This window comes from Bufo gargarizans, chromosome 4 (genome assembly GCF_014858855.1).
Source record: "Bufo gargarizans isolate SCDJY-AF-19 chromosome 4, ASM1485885v1, whole genome shotgun sequence".
In the NCBI taxonomy this organism is placed as follows: Eukaryota; Metazoa; Chordata; class Amphibia; order Anura; family Bufonidae; genus Bufo; species Bufo gargarizans.
The window spans coordinates 520,771,250-520,790,916 of NC_058083.1; the positions used below are offsets into that span (position 1 = coordinate 520,771,250).

The 19,667-nt window shown below is 48.5% G+C and overlaps 1 protein-coding gene across 1 annotated transcript in view; it reads right to left on the reverse strand.

Moving 5' to 3' along the window:
- Window positions 1–1,716: 1,716 nt before the first annotated feature.
- CAPN2 (calpain 2) overlaps window positions 1,717–19,667 on the reverse strand; it is a 62,203-nt gene continuing 44,252 nt past the window's right edge. Inside the window, exons 13-21 of the mRNA XM_044289135.1 lie at window positions 14,202–14,238; window positions 13,269–13,334; window positions 9,093–9,150; window positions 8,122–8,186; window positions 5,952–6,020; window positions 5,772–5,850; window positions 3,974–4,090; window positions 3,760–3,818; window positions 1,717–2,070 (exon numbers count right to left, since the gene is read on the reverse strand). Of these exons, the coding sequence (XP_044145070.1) occupies window positions 2,047–2,070; window positions 3,760–3,818; window positions 3,974–4,090; window positions 5,772–5,850; window positions 5,952–6,020; window positions 8,122–8,186; window positions 9,093–9,150; window positions 13,269–13,334; window positions 14,202–14,238 (574 nt within the window). The 3' untranslated portion in view covers window positions 1,717–2,046. The remainder of the gene's footprint in view (window positions 2,071–3,759; window positions 3,819–3,973; window positions 4,091–5,771; window positions 5,851–5,951; window positions 6,021–8,121; window positions 8,187–9,092; window positions 9,151–13,268; window positions 13,335–14,201; window positions 14,239–19,667) is intronic.

Consider the following 19,667-nt stretch of genomic DNA (forward strand, 5'->3'; position numbering starts at 1 on the left):
GACTCATAAATTAGCCGTATGCAGATTACTAACTAGGAGTTATCCCCTTTACAACTGCAGTGAAAATATCAGTAAGGGCTCATGCACACGGCCGTAATTTTGGTCCACATCTGATCTGTGTTTTTTGCGGACCCGTCCATCTCCATGGGGACACAAAAGGTGTGGACAGCGCACATGTAAGTCTGTTTCACAGTCTGGCGAAAAATAGATTGCGTCTGTTTTCAAGGCAAGGATAGGACATTTCTGCAGGCGTTAAAAATAAAAAAAATAGCGGCATGCACTTGGCTGGTACTTGTGTTTTGCAGATCCGTGATTTGTGAACCACAAAACATGGCCGTGTGCATGAGCCCTAAATGGGTGGAAGATATCTAATTATCGTTTCCCATCTAGACAGAAGAAATCGGCAGATAACATCTCTTGATTTAAAGTCTTTATTAATCAGCATTCAATAAAAATGTCCCATAATGCGCCGAACAATCTCATAGTCTATAAATATATATATCGTAGCTTAGCAGGTTCCCGTTTTGCATAGGTCTCCGTACTAGAGAAGTCGTCCCTGAATACTCAGCCTCTTAATCATTCTGTCCTTGCTGTAATGGAATGCACTGACTTCCTGCTGAGCTTGTGCTTATACACAGCAGCCAATGTGGACCAAAGCAGAGCTGCAGTGCAAAGCATGGGGGCGAGGAGGCACAGAGTAGCAACCTGAAGCTGTGAGGTGTCAGGAGGTAAATGTCCAACTATGACTTGCTCCAACAGACAATGCAACTAAGCTGGAGTCACTGATTGATCATAGCTGAGCCCAAATGTAACATGGCTAAAAAAAGGCCAGGGCTAAAGATGTTTTTTTTAGCTGTCTGCAGCCACCACTGGGGGGAGCTCTTTGGTAATCTATAATAAGGATTTATATGCAGCAAGCTGCCCTTTGTGATGGTTGCCAGCAGCCATTGTGGGAGGTCTCGCCTATCTTTGGAGAGGAGACGTATATGCTCTTGTGGCGCTAATCTACACCCTCATTGTAATATTTGGTTTATGCAGGAAGGAATGTCAAGGCATTTTGGTTGAAGGCAATCAGGTGATTACAGGTGAATAGTAACGACACTACAGCTCCGAGGGCACTATCCTATATACCAGGGATGCTCAACCTGCGGCCCTCCAGTTGTTTCAAAGCTACAACTCCCAGCATGCCTTGTTAGCTATAGGCTGGAGGGCCGCCGGTTGGGCATCCCTGCTATGTACCAACATCACAGTGTGTATTAGAGGATCAAGTCTTCTAAAGACATGTCCTATAAAGAGGAAAAAAAAGGGCATGCTCTTTTTCCAGAAACAGCGCCCCCTCCTGTCATATGGCTATGTGTGGTATTGCAGTATTTACTTTACTAGAGAGAAACTGTAATACCAGGCTCAGACCACGGGCAAGTGTGGCACTGTTTCTGGGGAAAAAATATTCGATTTTTCTAATCCCAGACAACCCCTTTAACAGTAGATTCCCAGACATTCACCAGAAGGCACCCAAGTTCTAAATCCAACTCTCAAGACTTAGGGCTCATTCACACGACCGTCGTTTGGGTCCGCATCCGAGCCGCATTTTTTGCGGCTCAGGTGCGAAACCATTCACTTCAATGGGTCCGCAAAAGATGCGGATAGCACTCGGTGTGCTGTCCGCATCCGTTGCTCCGCAAAAATTATAAGTCATGTCCTATTCTTGTCCGTTTTGCGGACAAGAATAGGCTTTTCTATAAAGGGCCGTCCGTTCCGTTCCGCAAATTGCGGAAGGCACACGGGCGGCATCCGTGTTTTGTGGGTCCGCAAAGCACGGCACGGTCGTGTGAACAAGCCCTCACAAAAACTAGAATATAAGCAATCAGCCATGACCAACATTAAACAATCAGATTCCTTTTTTCTTATTCTCCATTAAAATATAAAAATGTCTGCTGAACCCTGATTGGCTGTTACAGGTCGCATTGCATAAATGTCCCGCAATTGGTCGCGTATTTCTTGCATTCATGGTTATTGCGGTCGTGCACAGTAAGTTCTCCGGTCTCCTTACATTATGGTGAACGACATCCACTGGAAAAAGAAAAACATCAGTCGTGTTAATAAAGAGTTAATGCTCGTATCGACAAACACTAGGGCCTCTAAAGGGGCTGACTGGTATTGTGTACTAATATGGTGGTGGGGGGGGGGGGGGGGGTAGTATTGGTGTCCATTGTCCAGCGACCACTCAGTAATGTTACCCGTCCTATAAGGATGGCGGCGACAGGATCATATGGTAAGATCCACAGAAATGGTCCTTTAGGCCTCATGCACATGGCCGTTCGTGCAGCGGCCGGGACGGATCGAGACCCATTCAACTTGAATGGTGCGGAGGCACTCCGTACTGCTTCCGTGGGGTTCCGTGCCTCCGTTCCGCTTCCGTGCCTCCGTTCCGCATCACAGCTCCGGATTGTGGACCCATTTAAGTGAATGGGTCTGCATCAGTGATGCGGGGAGCACACGGACGGTGCCCACATATTGCGGACCCGCTGTTTGTGGGCCGCAATATGGCCAGAGCCAGGCTGCAGCCGTGTTCATGAGGCCTTAGGCCGCTAAAGGGTGTTGTCCGAATTTGGAACAGACTGCCCCCGAACTGAACGCGGACCTATTAAATTCAATGGGTATACACACGAGGGTGATATTCTGCGCAGACCTATCAGTCCTTGCTGGAAAAAATTATTTTTTTTTAAATTGCACCATATTCTATCGTGGTCCAAATTTCCCACAAGACTGAAACGAATGGGTCTGCGGGAAAAACAGACCACTGAAAAACTCCTCCATGTTCCGGACCTTCCTATTACTCATTTCTGGGGGCCTTAGAGGAATGGGGAGGAAAAAACCCACAAATTCCACTTTTTTTTTTTAGGGGGTTTCACTTTAAGGGTACATTCACACAACCGTATGTGTTTTGCGGTCCGGCAAAATGCAGAACGGAACGGCCAGCTCTATGATAGAAATGCCTATTCTTGTCCGCAATTGCGGACAAGAATAGGACATGCTCTCTCTTTTTTGCGGCGCTGCGGAATGGAAGTGCGGATGCGGACAGCACACTGTGTGCTGTTTGCATCTTCTGCGGCCCCATTAAATAAATGGGTCCGCACCCGTTCCGCAAAACTGTGGACCCATAAATACAGTTGTGTGAATGTAGCCTAAAAGAGTTCACTGTGCAGTAAAACGTAATGTTAATCTCCGGGTCAGTCCGAGTCTTCATTTTTCGGATCAGAAGAACAGAAATCTAAAAGGCGATGTGAACTCAGCCTAAATCTACATGTTTTGATTCCTAACCATACCCTGCTTGCTGTCAGTGAATGGGAAAACGTATCGCTTACATCCAAAGAGTGAAAATCTGTCTGGACTCCAAACTTCTCACAGTGGAGGATTTGTTACAACTGCTTCCAGTCTCGGTATGCATTTCAGCAGCAGCTGCCCAAATCTCTCTGCTTTCCTGGTCATTGATACACTACAGTAGTCCTAGACTGCAACCAATTGTAACAAACCCTCAGCTTTAAGAAGTATTCTCTGATCTGTACAGTTTTTTTCCCTTCTGTAAGAAAGAATGCTCCCATCTGCTGACAGAAAGCAGAGATCTTGTAAATGGCGAGGCATTGAAACATAAAGTCTGTGGGAAAGTTGCAGAACTTTTAAAGGATGATTTTGAGGGCGTCGCTCAGAAGTGCCCGGCCGCCGCTTCATCCTCCGCATGTGTGACACAGTAATACTCACTGAGGTCATAGTGAGAGGCACTACGCCGCTGTTTTCCGTGTCCATTCGCTTGAAGATTTCTGCAGATAAAAAGTAGAATTAACAGTGAGGTTGACGAAATCTCCAGTGGATGGGTGGTACATGGTGTACTTCGATCTAGGGCTCCCAGGATATGCTGGGATTTGTGGTGATCTAGCCCCGCATTGTGTTCATTGATTGGTGACCCGTCACTTACTAAACATAATCTCCAACCGAAGAAGACACCGCACAAAGTTATCGAAGTCAATGCAGAGATTGTCGTCAGCGAAACGCGCCACAAGCAGCTGATGCAGCTGGGAATTCAGCTTAAATCCTGAAAACACAAGACGTCAAGTGAGGTTTTTAGATTTGTTTTTCTTTTTAGTCGTCTGTGACCATAGATGCACGGGTCGGCATAGGCGCTAGCAGACTTTTAACCAAGACGATATGCAAAGTTGCTTCTTTTTTAAAATCCCAATTTTTTTAAATGGGTCGCTGTACAAAATGGAAATAAAAATGGAATGCAAAGATCTGTAAATGTCATAGACCCGTATTGTATTCACAATCGAGAACACGTATCAGATGCTGAAAGTAAAACATTTCACCATTTCAGAAAAAAATGTACTCATTTATAACTTGATGGCAGCAACACATCTAAAAAGAAAAAAAGGTTGTGACAGGGGCAACAAAAGGTTGGAAAAGTACAGTATTTTTTGGACCATAAGACACACCTAGGAAATAAAAAAGGAAAATAAGAAAAAAAAATATATATCTTTCACCAGACCTCAGATCAGATCCCCCAAAACTCTTTAGACAAATAAATCAACTTACCTCTCCTGCTCCGGACCACACTAAGGGTCCATTCACACGTCCGCAGTGTTTTGCGGATCCGCCAGCACCCCAATAGAAATGCCTATTCTTGTCCGCAGCTGCGGACAAGAATAGGACATGTTCTATTTTTTTGTGGAGCCGCGGACCAGAAATGCGGACAGCACACTGTGTGCTGTCCGCATCTCTTCCGGCCCCATTGAAAATGAATGGGTCCGCACCCGTTCCGAACCCATTCTACGGTCGTGTGAATGGACCCTAACACCGCTTGCTGGTCTGCTTGTGGTCCACGCTGCACTATGACCTGACGTTGCACAGCGTACAATCACTACACCCTTACACTGTATGCAGTCAGGACGTGTTCAGTGATGCGCCTGGATGAAGACCAAAGAGCGGTGAGTACAGCCAGTGCAGCGCTTCCCTCACCGCTGCCCGCCCCTCCTGCATACTGATGATCATTAGCATTCGGACTATAAGATGCACTGCCATTTTCCTATCACTTTTTGGAGGAAACAATTGCGTCTTATAGTCTGAAAAATACGGTAAGTGGTAGTAATAAAAAACAGCCGGAGAAACAATTTGAGAAACTGTGTCTAAAAATGTTCCTCAATGTAAAATGTAATATCTGAATATCTCACCATCCACAGTACGATTTAGAGAATCTGCAATGATTATGATGCTGGTTCTCGGCGACCACTTACTTTTAGCTGATGAGTGACACACCGCTGACATCAGCATTTCTGTCACTACTTTATGCTGCCCTCAGTGAGGTTACCATAAAGTTGATGACAGGTTCCATTTAAGCATTTTGCAGCGGCCACCGTCCGTGTTGCAGCCGCATTTTTGAGGACCCATTGACTTCAATGGGTCTGCTTTTTGTGACCACGTATAGGACAGATTCTATCTTTTTTTGGAACTGATATATGGATGAGGAAAGCACACAGATCTATCTGTCCATGTGTTTTTCATATCTGTATGTCAAAAAGATAGAATATATCTGCAGAAGACGGAACACTGTCCCATTACAGTCAATGGGTCTGCAAAAAAAATATATGGACGGCACATGGACCGCATCTGTCTAAATGGACAAGGCCTTAAAAAAAAGCTGCATCATTTACTCGAAAATCACCACAAAATCATATTCCCATACACACATTGGAAAATGACAGTATTAAAATGCGACTGACCTGCTGCTTCTACAGCTTTTCTCATCTCGTAGGCATTCATTGTCCCTGAGCGATCCACATCGATGGCCCTATAGATTTTCTAACACAAAAATATAGAGATGTCAGTTCTAAAAGCAGCCACTAGATGGCAGCAGAGCAGGGCTCTTATCTATCTATCTATCTATCCATCTATGGCCTTACCTGGTATTTCTGGAATTTTGACCACAGAATATTGAATTCTTTCAGTCCCAGTTTGCCGCTTCCATCAGACTAGAACATTGGCGCAGGTTAAAGGAAAACAAAGCCTGACAACTGGTCATTTTTACCATTTCCACATATTAATCTAGTCACACTGGTAAAGGCTATGGACTGTGGAGCTGTGGAGGTGCAGGCATAGATCGGGGAGTAGCTGTGGAGGTGCAGGCATAGATCGGGGAGTAGCTGTGGAGGTGCAGGCATAGATCGGGGAGTAGCTGTGGAGGTGCAGGCATAGATCGGGGAGTAGCTGTGGAGGTGCAGGCATAGATCGGGGAGTAGCTGTAAAGGTGCAGGCATAGATCGGGGAGTAGCTGTGGAGGTGCAGGCATAGATCGGGGAGTAGCTGTGGAGGTGCAGGCATAGATCGGGGAGTAGCTGTGGAGCTGCAGGCATAGATCGGGGAGTAGCTGTGGAGGTGCAGGCATAGATCGGGGAGTAGCTGTGGAGGTGCAGGCATAGTTCGGGGAGTAGCTGTGGAGGTGCAGGCATAGATCGGGGAGTAGCTGTGGAGGTGCAGGCATAGATCGGGGAGTAGCTGTGGAGGTGCAGGCATAGATCGGGGAGTAGCTGTAGAGGTGCAGGCATAGATCGGGGAGTATCTGTGGAGGTGCAGGCATAGATCGGGGAGAAGCTGTGGAGGTGCAGGCATAGATCGGGGAGTAGCTGTAAAGGTGCAGGCATAGAGCGGGGAGTATCTGTGGAGGTGCAGGCATAGATCGGGGAGTAGCTGTGGAGGTGCAGGCATAGATCGGGGAGTAGCTGTGGAGGTGCAGGCATAGATCAGGGAGTAGCTGTGAAGGTGCAGGCATAGAGCGGGGAGTATCTGTGGAGGTGCAGTCATAGATCAGGGAGTAGCTGTGGAGGTGCAGGCATAGATCGGGGAGTAGCTATGGAGGTGCAGGCATAGATCGGGGAGTAGCTGTGGAGGTGCAGGCATAGATCGGGGAGTAGCTGTGGAGGTGCAGGCATAGATCGGGGAGTAGCTGTGGAGGTGCAGGCATAGATCGGGGAGTAGCTGTGGAGGTGCAGGCATAGATCGGGGAGTAGCTGTGGAGGTGCAGGCATAGATCGGGGAGTAGCTGTGGAGGTGCAGGCATAGATCGGGGAGTAGCTGTGGAGGTGCAGGCACAGATCGGGGAGTAGCTGTGGAGGTGCAGGCACAGATCGGGGAGTAGCTGTGGAGGTGCAGGCATAGATCGGGGAGTAGCTGTGGAGGTGCAGGCACAGATCGGGGAGTAGCTGTGGAGGTGCAGGCATAGATCGGGGAGTAGCTGTGGAGGTGCAGGCATAGATCGGGGAGTAGCTGTGGAGGTGCAGGCATAGATCGGGGAGTATCTGTGGAGGTGCAGGCATAGATCGGGGAGTAGCTGTGGAGGTGCAGGCATAGATCGGGGAGTAGCTGTGGAGGTGCAGGCATAGATCGGGGAGTAGCTGTGGAGGTGCAGGCATAGATCGGGGAGTAGCTGTGGAGGTGCAGGCATAGATCGGGGAGTAGCTGTGGAGGTGCAGGCATAGATCGGGGAGTAGCTGTGGAGGTGCAGGCATAGATCGGGGAGTAGCTGTGGAGGTGCAGGCATAGATCGGGGAGTAGCTGTGGAGGTGCAGGCATAGATCGGGGAGTAGCTGTGGAGGTGCAGGCATAGATCGGGGAGTAGCTGTGGAGGTGCAGGCATAGATCGGGGAGTAGCTGTGGAGGTGCAGGCATAGATCGGGGAGTATCTGTGGAGGTGCAGGCATAGATCGGGGAGTAGCTGTGGAGGTGCAGGCATAGATCGGGGAGTAGCTGTGGAGGTGCAGGCATAGATCGGGGAGTAGCTGTGGAGGTGCAGGCATAGATCGGGGAGTAGCTGTGGAGGTGCAGGCATAGATCGGGGAGTAGCTGTGGAGGTGCAGGCATAGAGCGGGTAGTAGCTGTGGAGGTGCAGGCATAGATCGGGGAGTAGCTGTGGAGGTGCAGGCATAGATCGGGGAGTAGCTGTGGAGGTGCAGGCATAGATCGGGGAGTAGCTGTGGAGGTGCAGGCATAGATCGGGGAGTAGCTGTGGAGGTGCAGTGGTTGCAGTCGCTCCTGGTCTCCCTGCATACGATCAGGTTCACACTAATGAAAGGATACGTCCAGCAGATCCACAATGGTCCTACAGGTTTCCATACTGAAGCCGTCAGACTTGATGTCCACCTCTAACGAGACAGAAAGGAGAAATATTAGAACACACCGTCTGGATATGTGCGTGGGTCCGGAAAATGGCGAGGCGTCCTGAAGATAGTCAGCACACACAAAGGCACAACCGGTGCTAAAAGATGTAGTGGCTGACAAGTGATAAGTGTATTCACTATGGGGGCACTATGGCTGTCAGTCATTAACATTGAGGCACCCTGGATATCATTATGGGGGGGTGGCTGACTGGTCGCTCTTGTGGTGGACAGGCTCATCAGTGGCTGTGAAGCACTTCAGCTGCCAATGCATATGGGGGTCACCCAACTGGAGTGGGAAGCCCTTCATCTCGTCTCTGCCTATGAAGGGGGCACCCTGACCGGTCTCTGCCTATGAAGGGGGCACCCTGACCGGTCTCTGCCTATGAAGGGGGCACCCTGACCGGTCTCTGCCTATGAAGGGGGCACCCTGACCGGTCTCTGCCTATGAAGGGGGCACCCTGACCGGTCTCTGCCTATGAAGGGGGCACCCTGACCGGTCTCTGCCTATGAAGGGGGCACCCTGACCGGTCTCTGCCTATGAAGGGGGCACCCTGACCGGTCTCTGCCTATGAAGGGGGCACCCTGACCGGTCTCTGCCTATGAAGGGGGCACCCTGACCGGTCTCTGCCTATGAAGGGGGCACCCTGACCGGTCTCTGCCTATGAAGGGGGCACCCTGACCGGTCTCTGCCTATGAAGGGGGCACCCTGACCGGTCTCTGCCTATGAAGGGGGCACCCTGACCGGTCTCTGCCTATGAAGGGGGCACCCTGACCGGTCTCTGCCTATGAAGGGGGCACCCTGACCGGTCTCTGCCTATGAATGGGGAATGATGACTGGCCGCCACTACCAGGAGAGAATATGGAGTTTATCATTGTACATCAGGAACTTACGCTTAGATATCACTTTCTGCAGAATGTTGCAAAGTTCAAAAGCTGAAATCTCTGCGTCCTGGGGAGAAAAGACGACATGTTAGATTGTGGATCCTGGGGACGTGGGCCGTACCGGGCATGACAACCCAGCAAGGAGGGCTCAATCACGGACAGCACGGTCGCTCAGTGGTTAGCACTGGGGTCCTGGGTTCAAATCCGACCAAGGTCACCATCTGCATGGAGTTATTATGTTCTCCGGTTTCCTCCTGCACCCCAAAGACATACCGATAGGGACCTTAGATTGTGAGCCCCATTGTGGACTCTGCGGAATATGTCAGCGCTATATACGGTAAGTGCAGAAAATAAATAGATAAGAATTAACACATCGCGCTGAAGTCGCGGTTCTTACCATCATGTCACCCAAACAGTCTAATGATGGATTTATGATAATCCTCTTTCTAAGAGTCCATTCACACAGTGGGATTTTGGCGTGGACAATGCTGCAGTTCACAGGCCGGCGGCCTAAGGGTAGCTTCACGTAGAGGATTTTGGGCCGTGGATTTGGTGCCGAAAAACGGGCCGAATCTGCGCTGGAGCCACCTCCCATTGTTTTCAATGGGAGGCTGTGCCACGGTTTATGCAGCCGAGGCTTTATGCCACGTGGTTTTCAAGCGTGCGCCAAGAATATACAGATCCATTTTTAGCGACTGTATAGACCCCTCGCAAAGCCACAGCAGCAGCCTGCTCGCAGTTTAGCTCCATTCAATAGAGCTAAACCTAGGACAGGTCCACGTGAAAACCCACGGCAGAACCGGCAGCACAGCGTAGCCCAGCTGCTGCAAACTACGAACCCCAGCATCAGTCAATGACCCTCAGGGTAGGCTGGGAGTTGTAGTTTTGCGACAGTTGGAGGGCAAAAGATTGTAGGTTGTTTGTTAAAGGCTCTGTACACCTTTGGGAGCAATTTTTTTTTTATGATTTCATTTTACTCATTTTGGGCTAAAAATCACTTTTTCAATTGGTCTTTATTAAAAAATATTGAGCCGTTCTGTCACAAAGGGTTAACTGTTTGCCTAGCTGTGTGAATGGTACTTGCCCTTTCACTTTGTGCCCGATCATCTAATAACCCTGATCTCTAAATTACTAAGCGGTCATCAACACTTATTTAAGCCACATTGTTATCAGTAAGATAAGAACTGAGCTGTAATGATATAATGTCAGAGATCAGAGATGAGGAGCCATCAGCTGAGCTGCCTGATGGAACAGACTGAAAATTCAGATCCTGCTACTAGAGAATCTCAGGGCTGCACAGAGACAGGGGCTCAACATTTGTAACAAAGACCAATTGAAAAAAATATTTTTAGCTCAAAATGAGTACAATGCAATAAACAAAATGCCCCAAAGGGGTACATAGACTTTAGAAAGAATAAAGAAATGTCTATGAGGACAAGTGACTGCCAAGGAAATTGAAAATATTAGACCTCCTGCACACTACTATGGATTCTGCAGTCCCCAAACCTGGATCCGCTAAATACAGATACCTACTGTGAGTATCCCACTCTTCCCTTGGTCCCAAAATGGAGTGCTGTCCCTCTTTTTTGCAGCCACGTACAAATGACTGGGTTCACATCCAGATCGGACATGGACCAAATATATAATCTTGTGCATGAGGCCTTAGAATATCACCTGGGGTTCATTTCCTGCAGCCACCACTAGGGGGAGCTCAGTGCACAGGGATTCATACTGGTCAATGCTAGCTGTATGGTGAGCTCCCCCTGGTGGTGGCTTCAGATTTGCAGCGCTGACAGCCCAATATCATTAGGTGAAAGGGACTGAAACCAACAGCGACGACCATCAGAACGTTTCCCCAGTTATCTACAAGAATATACCCGTGAAGAAATGTACAAGGATGATATTTACAACATTGGAGATCCATCCCAGTTCTTGTAAATATCTTGCAATGTGTGGCCCTTTACCAAGCAGCATCCTGGGGAATACCGGAACGCTGGTCGGATCAGGGTCACATTGCAGCCAGTCCAACACATGCTAGATCGGAATACACGGCGCATGCAGCGACTTCAAGTCTAATTTGAGACACAAGTATTGAAGGGGTTGTCCAGAATTAGCTGCTTCCTTCATAAAAAACAGTGCCACACCTGTCACACAGGTTGCAATACCAGACACAACCTGTAGATGGTAGTGGTGCTATTTCAAGAAGAAAACAGCCATGTTTCCCGAATCCTGGGCAATCCCTTTAAGAAGATGAAGTTACAAAAATAGCGAGTGGCTATTAATTCTCTAGAGCCCCCTCTGCTGGTCAGAACAGGTTACTGCAGACCTTGGATGCCCAGAGAGGGTGGACTGCCTAGAAAGGTCCTTCTCAAAGCTCAAGACACATAACCAAAGCATGGAGGCAGGGAAGCAGCGCAGGGAAGGGCGCGGAGGGGCTGTGAACGGCGCACACTGTAGTCATACCTCTGCCGGGGTCTTTGCCGGTTGCAAAATAAATCCAAAATCATGAGGTTAGTTGCAGAATGAAACAGTGATCCTGATGAAGGCGATTAGTCATGGACCCTAAACCTTATCAACGGTCATGGCGGCAGCAGCGCCATTCTTCCCATAAATAAAAAGTAATCACTGTATATTGGAACTTTCTACAACTTTGAGCTTCAAGAGCTCTGCTTCCTGTCAGCGGACGTCAGCATCTTGTTTAAATCAGACGGCTGAAAAACTGACCTAACAGTTCTCACAGCTGAGGGTTTGGTACAGTTGTATCCAGTCCAGACCATCCTCAGACTGATACAATGTATCAGTGCAGATAAAATGTAACAAACCATCAGGACAGCAGAGAGAATTGTGCTGCTGACGTAGGCAGCTCACAGAGGATTGTCTATTAGACCAGATACAATTGTAACAAACCCTCAGCTGTGAGAAGCATTAGGTCTTGGCAGGTTTTTCAATCAGAGACCTTGTGAATTGAACACAATGTAGGTTAGAAGTTTACAATATTCAGTAATTACTTATTAATTAGTTGGATAAATCCTGAAAACCCCTATAAACAGGGCCCTGCACCCGGACTGATACATCGTACATTTATGAAAGGACTGCAGGGTCCGACTACACAGGGTTTGTCCGTAGTCTGTCACCATGGAGACACACAGGCCTGTATATGCAAAATAGATGCATATTTTTTGCAAAGTTGCATCACTTTTCTTATTTTTGAAGTATTAGAGCAAAAAAAAAAAAAAAACACATGGTTTTAAAGGTTTACACAGTATCTTAAAAGGGCATCTGTCAGCAGTTTTGTCCCTATGATACTGACTGACCTGTTACATCTGCGCTTGGCAGCTAAAGGCGTCCGTGTTGGTCCCATGTTCCTATGTGCCTGTATTGCTGAGAAAAATGATGTTTTAATATATGCAAATGAGCTTCTAGGAGCAACGGGGGCGTTACCATTACACCTAGAGGCTCAGCTCTCTCTGCAACTGCTGCACCCTCTGCACTTTGACAGGACCAGGCAGTGAAACCAAAGTGCAGAGGGCGTGGCAGTTGCAGAGAGAGCAGACCCTCTAGGTGTAATGGTAACGCCCCCGTTGCTCCTAGAGGCTAATTTGCATGTAATAAAACATCATATTTCTCAGCAATGTGGACACATTGGAACATGGGACCAACACGGACGCCTTCAACTGCCAAGTGCACATGCGACAGGTCAGCCAGTGTCATAGGTACAAATGCCCCTTGAAGGGTTTTTTGGGTAGCGAGCAGTGTAAACGATACGGTATTGGATACGGTATTGGATACTGCCTGAAATGCATTCATCGCTCACACATCAGTGCGGATGTATATACTGTACATGTATGTAAGAACTCGTACAGCTGTGAAGCTTGACTGGAGCACATCTGAATTCAACCTTTTGGATCTTTTCTGCGCTTAAGCGAAATGCACCCCCTCACCATGCAGAAAATGCAGCCGGTATCCGCACGTAAATTAGTCCCATTGATATGAGCCATACGCGGATCCGCAACATAAAAACTAGAAAACCGCGGCGGAAATACCAAGGCCAACCTTGGCTTTCTAACGTGGATCTTGCAGCAAATACACAAAGATTTTTCCTGTTTTTGTTTTTTACAGTGTGAACGCACTTCTACACCCTTCTCCTGTCCGTAAGAAGGGACTAAACCACTGACGAGGACTCACCTCTCCGGCCAGCTGCAGAAACAGTTTTCTGAAATTGGGATCGATATAATCTTCATCAAGATCAGGCTTTAAAAAAATAAAAAAATAATCAAATTAAAGGGTTTGGCCCATCAGGATCTACGGGTTTCGGTCCATGCAATCTAGGAGCGTCACTGTGAAGTGCCCTCAGCTTAGGGGGGACTGAGTGATATATGATCTATTTCAGGCATGCTCAACCTGTGGCCCTCCAGCTGTTGCAAAACTACAACTCCCATAATTCCCGGACAGCCTACAGCTAGGCATGGTGGGAGTTGTAGTTTTACAACAGCTGGAGGGCTGCAGGTTGAGCATCCCTGATTTATTCGAATGGGTCCATGCAATACCACATGTCTCCTGTAGTGGCCACTGCAGCTTCCCTCACAGGTTAATTGTCAGGGGTTTCAGCAGTGATCAGCGGCGATCAGAGGACCTCCACTGGCTCCATTCTAGGAGAAGGGATTGTCCAGATGGGAAAACCTTTCATATGCATAGATTTAACCCCTCAAGGACCCAGCGTATTTATTTAAAAATTATTATTATTTTTTTATCTAGTTTCAAAAGCCATGATGTTTTTACTTTGTCGTCAACATAGCTGCTGGGCATGGTAGTACAACTCCACCCCTTTCAAGTGAATATGACAGAGCTATATGTAGTACCACCTACAACCACTACAGGATGAATGGCACTGTGGCCAGTAATGAAGAGTGTCGCAGCCCCTTCAATCAGTTGATCACTGGGGGTTCTGGTAATCTGACTCCAATCTAATATGGATGGCCTTTGCGAAGGATAGGTCATCAATATTAAAATCCTAGACAACCCCTTTAAAAATGGCACTACATACTGGCCAATGAGATACAGACATGAAATGTGGAGTAGGAGTTATGCATTATTCGTACAAGTTAGTCAGCAGATTACCTCGTCGATGTTAGCCTCAATGTCATCGTCGACGACCCTGAAATCATCGAGAGAAGAAAAGTCAATAAAACGTCATATACATATAATGGCGGACTACTGCCATAGAGCGACGCCCCATCCCATAGTAGCCCAGAGGCCACCCAATAGGCACAAATCCACATGTGCATCATGCTGGACCTAAAAGGTGGCATCTGGTTAAACTTGAGCTAGCAATGACATTGATGAAGTTGTGTTCACATTGGCGTAAGCACCAGGAAAGCTTCCGCATATACAGTGGCATGCAAAAGTTTGGGCACCCCATGTCAAAATTACTGTAAACAGGTAAGCAAGTTGAAGACAAAATGATCTCCAAAAGGCATTAAGTTCAAGATGAAACTCACTTTTCAAAATTTAAGCAATATCAGCGTATTATTTTGGTTTTGTACAAAAAAGGAAAGGTGTATCTTTGAAAAGTATGGGAACCCAAGGAGATTTGAGCGCTCTGATAACTTTGACCGAGGTCTCAGACATTAAGTAGCCTCTTAGGGTTAAGGCTTGTTCACAGTCATCATTAGGAAAGGCCAGGTGATGCAAATTTCAAAGCTTTATAAATACCCAGAGTCCTCTGACCTTGTCCCAAAAAACAGCAGCCATGGGTTCTTCTAAGCAGCTGCCTAAACACTCTGAAAATGAAAATGGTTGAGGCCCACAAAGCAAGAGAAGGCTATAAGAAGATAGCAAAGTGTTTTCAGGTTGCAATTTCCTCAATTTAATACATAATAAAAGGCAGGAATAGTGGAGGACAAGAGAAGGTCTGGAAGAACAAGACAAATTTCAGAGACAGATGCTCGTAGGATTACTAGAAATGCAAATCAGAACCCTTGCTTGACTACAAAAGACCCTCAGGAAGATTTAGTAGACTCTGGAGTTGTGGTACATAGTTCTACTGTTCAGCGACACCTGCACAAATATGGCCTTAATGGAAGGTGTGCCGGCATACATACATAATTCCTCTGGGTAGCCATCTTATATGCTTCTGGCCTATGTAAAAAACCAGTGAACTCTCATCTTCTTGAAGCCTGGGTTACCTATGATATAGATGGACACTTTAATTACAACTACTCTGTAAGGCCAGCAATAAAAGGTCATAAAAGCTATACCAGGCCCAGCTCGCTGTCAAGCCTGGCTGGAGCGTGACGTCATTAATTTCCAGGTCTGGTTTGAGGAGAGCTAATAGCCCTTAATTAGCTCTGGGCATAAAACCAGTCCACTTTCATATTTCATTTATGAATCAACTTATGCCCTTTCTGACACCAGATCCAGGCTCTACAGAGTATTGTGGTTAATTGGGTATCCAATATGACTAGAGGATGTGATTCCTTAGCTGACCTATGGGTGGTAGAAGAACTACAGGTCCCAGCATTACCGTGTGTGGTCTCATTCTGTAGGTAAATAAATAAGGATCGCAAATATGTATTCTGTATAACAATATGCCGATGTATCAAGGAGATACGGGCTTAAGTATAATCCTCCTTGTAGGAACTGAACTTTGATGGGGTCATAAAACACTTGGGGGCAATCCCTAGGATTGACAGTCACTCTGCTGCCATTGGCTGACAGGAGTAAGTCTCCTGCCCATGGCAGAGTTCATAAAAATCCATGCACAAGGACAGAGGAGAGAGACCCATGGAACATCACCAGACACTTAATTGGACATTGACGGCATATCCCTGTATCAGAAGAACTTTGAGGGTCTCCCCTGATACATACTGAAAAGGGGTTTGCAAGGATTCAAAAAGGACATATGAACGACCATCTGAAACCCAGAGAAACTAAGTATTCTTTCATCTTTTTCCCTTTCATTTGAACTGTCGTGATTATTTATATTGTTATTATTATTCTGTAGATTTATAGTCATTTTCATTAGACTTGTCTGCACTGCTTTTTACCGCTTATTAAAGATTATAAAATCTAAGTGGCCAAGTCTTCCATATTCTAAGCTGCTGAACAACGTACCTTGCCTTTGAAGAGACGTTACCAGGTAGTTAGTTACATTGCATTTAGGAATTGTAGCTGGGGGTGATTGACTGCGGTTGGTCAGTAAGTGATATCCGGTTCATCCACTGATCTGTGTGATAGTGAATGACCCGGATAGTCGGCTCGTGGACCGGGAACCCACGTGGTGGCAGTTACCGAAGTGTAGTGGGGGGTGTTAGCCGAGTGGTAATACCCCGGTCACGTGAGGTCTCTGTGTGTGCGCAGACTCCGTCACAGACCACTACGTCACAGCTGTGGGATCCGGAGCGGTCGGATCCATAGTTCGTGACATTTTCTGGTGGCAGCTTACGGGATTCTGCATGCTTAGAATATTAGTGCATGAAGTTATGTCCATAACTCTGTACTAAAGGATTGAAAAATTCTGGAAGACGAAGCACAGTGCATTAGTTTTGATAGAATAATAATTCACGACAGTACCCTCCCCTCTCTCTTGTTTTCTGTCCTATCTTTTATTTGGCAATAATGTCCGAATCCGTGAATTATGACGCCCTGAGCGTGGCTGATATCACAGCTCTGTGTGAGCACAAAGGCATCCGAGTATATGGGAAAAATAAGACTGTCCTTATCCAGGAGTTATGTGCACGGAGGAGTCAAGAGTCATCCCTGCAGGATTCAGAGAATGGAGGAGACTCTGGGGCCCCTGAGCCAGGTGACCCCTTCCAGAATGAGGATGATGAACTGGGAGGAGGACAGCCTGCTGGGGCTTGCAGTCCTCTAGCTGGACATAACTCTGTCTCTATGCCATCCCAAAATGGGCTGGACCAACTAATGCTCAGTAACCCGGACTTATATTTTCGGCTGCTGGAGGCACGTCGTGCAGAGCGTAAGGCTGAGCTCGAGGCTGCAGAGCGCAAGGCTGAGCTCGAGGCTGCAGAGCGCAAGGCTGAGCTCGAGGCTGCAGAGCGCAAGGCTGAGCTCGAGGCTGCAGAACGCAAGGCTGAGCTCGAGGCTGCAGAACGCAAGGCTGAGCTCGAGGCTGCAGAGCGCAAGGCTGAGCGCGAGGCTGCAGAACGGGAAGCTGTCCGCAGGCATGAACTGGACCTGGCCCGAGTACAGCTTCAGGGGTCCGACCGGCATGCCACAGCCACAGGCCCATCCCTGATGGTCAAGCCAAAACTGCCTGTGATGGAGTCTGAGAACTGTGACATTGATCTTTTCCTGCATGCTTTTGAAACCTCATGCCAGCAGTACCAGGTACCAGAGCCACAGTGGGCGGGACATCTAATGTCCGCACTGAAGGGCAAAGCTATGGAGGCCCTGGTCGGACTACCATTAGCAGAGCGTACCAGTTACGCGGTCATCAAAAAGGCTATTCTGGTCAAGTACCAGCTGACTCCAGAGACTTACCGTTTACGGTTCCGGTCCCTGCGGAGAGGGCCCGGAGATACTTTTATGGACCATCTGGGCAAGTTGCAGACCACCTTCCAACAGTGGTCTGATCCCCTCACAGAGGACACCAAGCAGTCCCTGGCGGATCTGATGGTCCGAGAACAGTTTGTCTCCAATTGCCCCACAGATGTGCAAAAATATGTATGTGAGCACAAGCCGAAGAGTGCGCGAGAGGCGGCTGAGCTAGCCGATGAATATGTCGCCATGCCCAGCACTCGGGCATTCAAAGACACTCTGTCCCGTCTGGGAGGAACCTCTTCATCTGCTTCTTCCTCACGGCCAGCTTTGTCGGTTCCTGTCCAGCGACCCTTTCACAGGCCTGCACAAAGACCGGAAGGAGTCAAGCCAGCACCGACAGACGCGCGCAAGTGCTATGCGTGCGGCAAGCCAGGACACCTCAGCCACTCGTGCCCGGAGAAGAAGACAGCACCTCCTGGCAAGCTTGCCCGCAACCCATCATCTGTGCTGTTAGTGAATGGAGCTGCAAGACACACCGCAGACAACCTACAGTCGGTTACTGTGGGCAACCGGTGCACCACAGGCTTCCGCGATACAGGAGCCGAAGTCACACTAGTTCGGCCTGAACTAGTGGATGACGCAGACCTTATTCCCGGCAAAAGCCTCACCATCACGGGAGTTGGGGGGGTGAGCCCTAATGTTCCCCTAGCTCGTGTTTTCCTTGATTGGGGGGCTGGGAGTGGAGTAAGGGAGGTGGGAGTCTCTGCGGAGATCCCCACAAATGTTTTATTAGGCACTGACCTAGGACGATTGGTCTCGTGCTACGTGCCCCCTGGAAGCACACAGGACTCACCCGTCCCTATGGAGGTCACTGGACATACCGAGGTACTGTGCAAGGATGTTTGCGTAGCATCAGATAACCTCGGGGATGGACCTCGGGAGGTGGGAGGTGGGGTGTGTGGGAGCAGTTCTCCTATGACAGGAGATGTAGAGGGGATGGCGGGTGTATGTACGCAGATAGTGGACATGTGTTTAACTGATTCAAGTTGTGCAAATGTTAAATGTGATGACATTATTGTGCCCGTGTTGCCCGTCACTCGCAGGGCTGCAAAAGCCGCAGCGGAACGCTCCATTGGGGAAGAGCAAGTGGAAGTGTCCCCTTCCACCGGTTCGGACCCTGTGGACTTAACCGCGTCAGAGCCTCAGCCACTGTCCCTGTTCGCCACAGGACAGCTGGCTGGGACTTGTAGTGCCGCCTTTGAACAGGCCCTGAGAGATGACCCTACCTTGGAGCAGCTAAGAGGGTTAGCTGCCAGCCCTCCCACTGAGGGAGACAAATACCGAGTGTGCTGGGACAATGGGAAACTGTATAAGGAGGACATCTCCCACAGTGACAGTAGGGTGGGGCCACTCAAGAGGCAGCTCATTGTACCTGTGCAGTTCAGGGAACAATTACTGCAAGTGGCTCATGAGATCCCCTTAGCTGGTCACCTGGGAATAACCAAAACAAAGTCCCGGGTGATGCAGAATTTTTTCTGGCCTGGCCTCGGGGCAGATGTCGCCAAGTACTGCAGGTCCTGCGACACCTGTCAGCGAGTTGGCAAAGCAGGAGACCGTCACCGAGCTCCATTGAATCCCTTACCAATAATTGATGAACCCTTCAGGAGGGTGGCCGTGGACATCATTGGTCCACTGGCCATCCCCAGCAGTTCGGGTAAACGGTTCATATTAACCCTGGTGGATTACGCGACGCGCTACCCGGAAGCAGTGGCGTTATCCTCCATTAGGGCGGACAAGGTTGCAGACGCCCTGCTGGGGATCTTCACGAGAGTGGGGTTCCCAGCTGAGCTTCTCAGCGACCAAGGACCTCAGTTCATGTCTGAACTAATGCAGGGGCTCTGTAGGAAAATACAGGTGAACCATATCGTAGCCAGCCCTTACCACCCACAAACAAACGGCCTCTGTGAGCGCTTCAACGGGACGTTGAAGCAGATGCTGAAGACGTTTGTGGAGGCGCAAGGGAAGGACTGGGAACGATATCTACCTCACCTGCTATTTGCCTACAGAGAGGTTCCCCAGGAG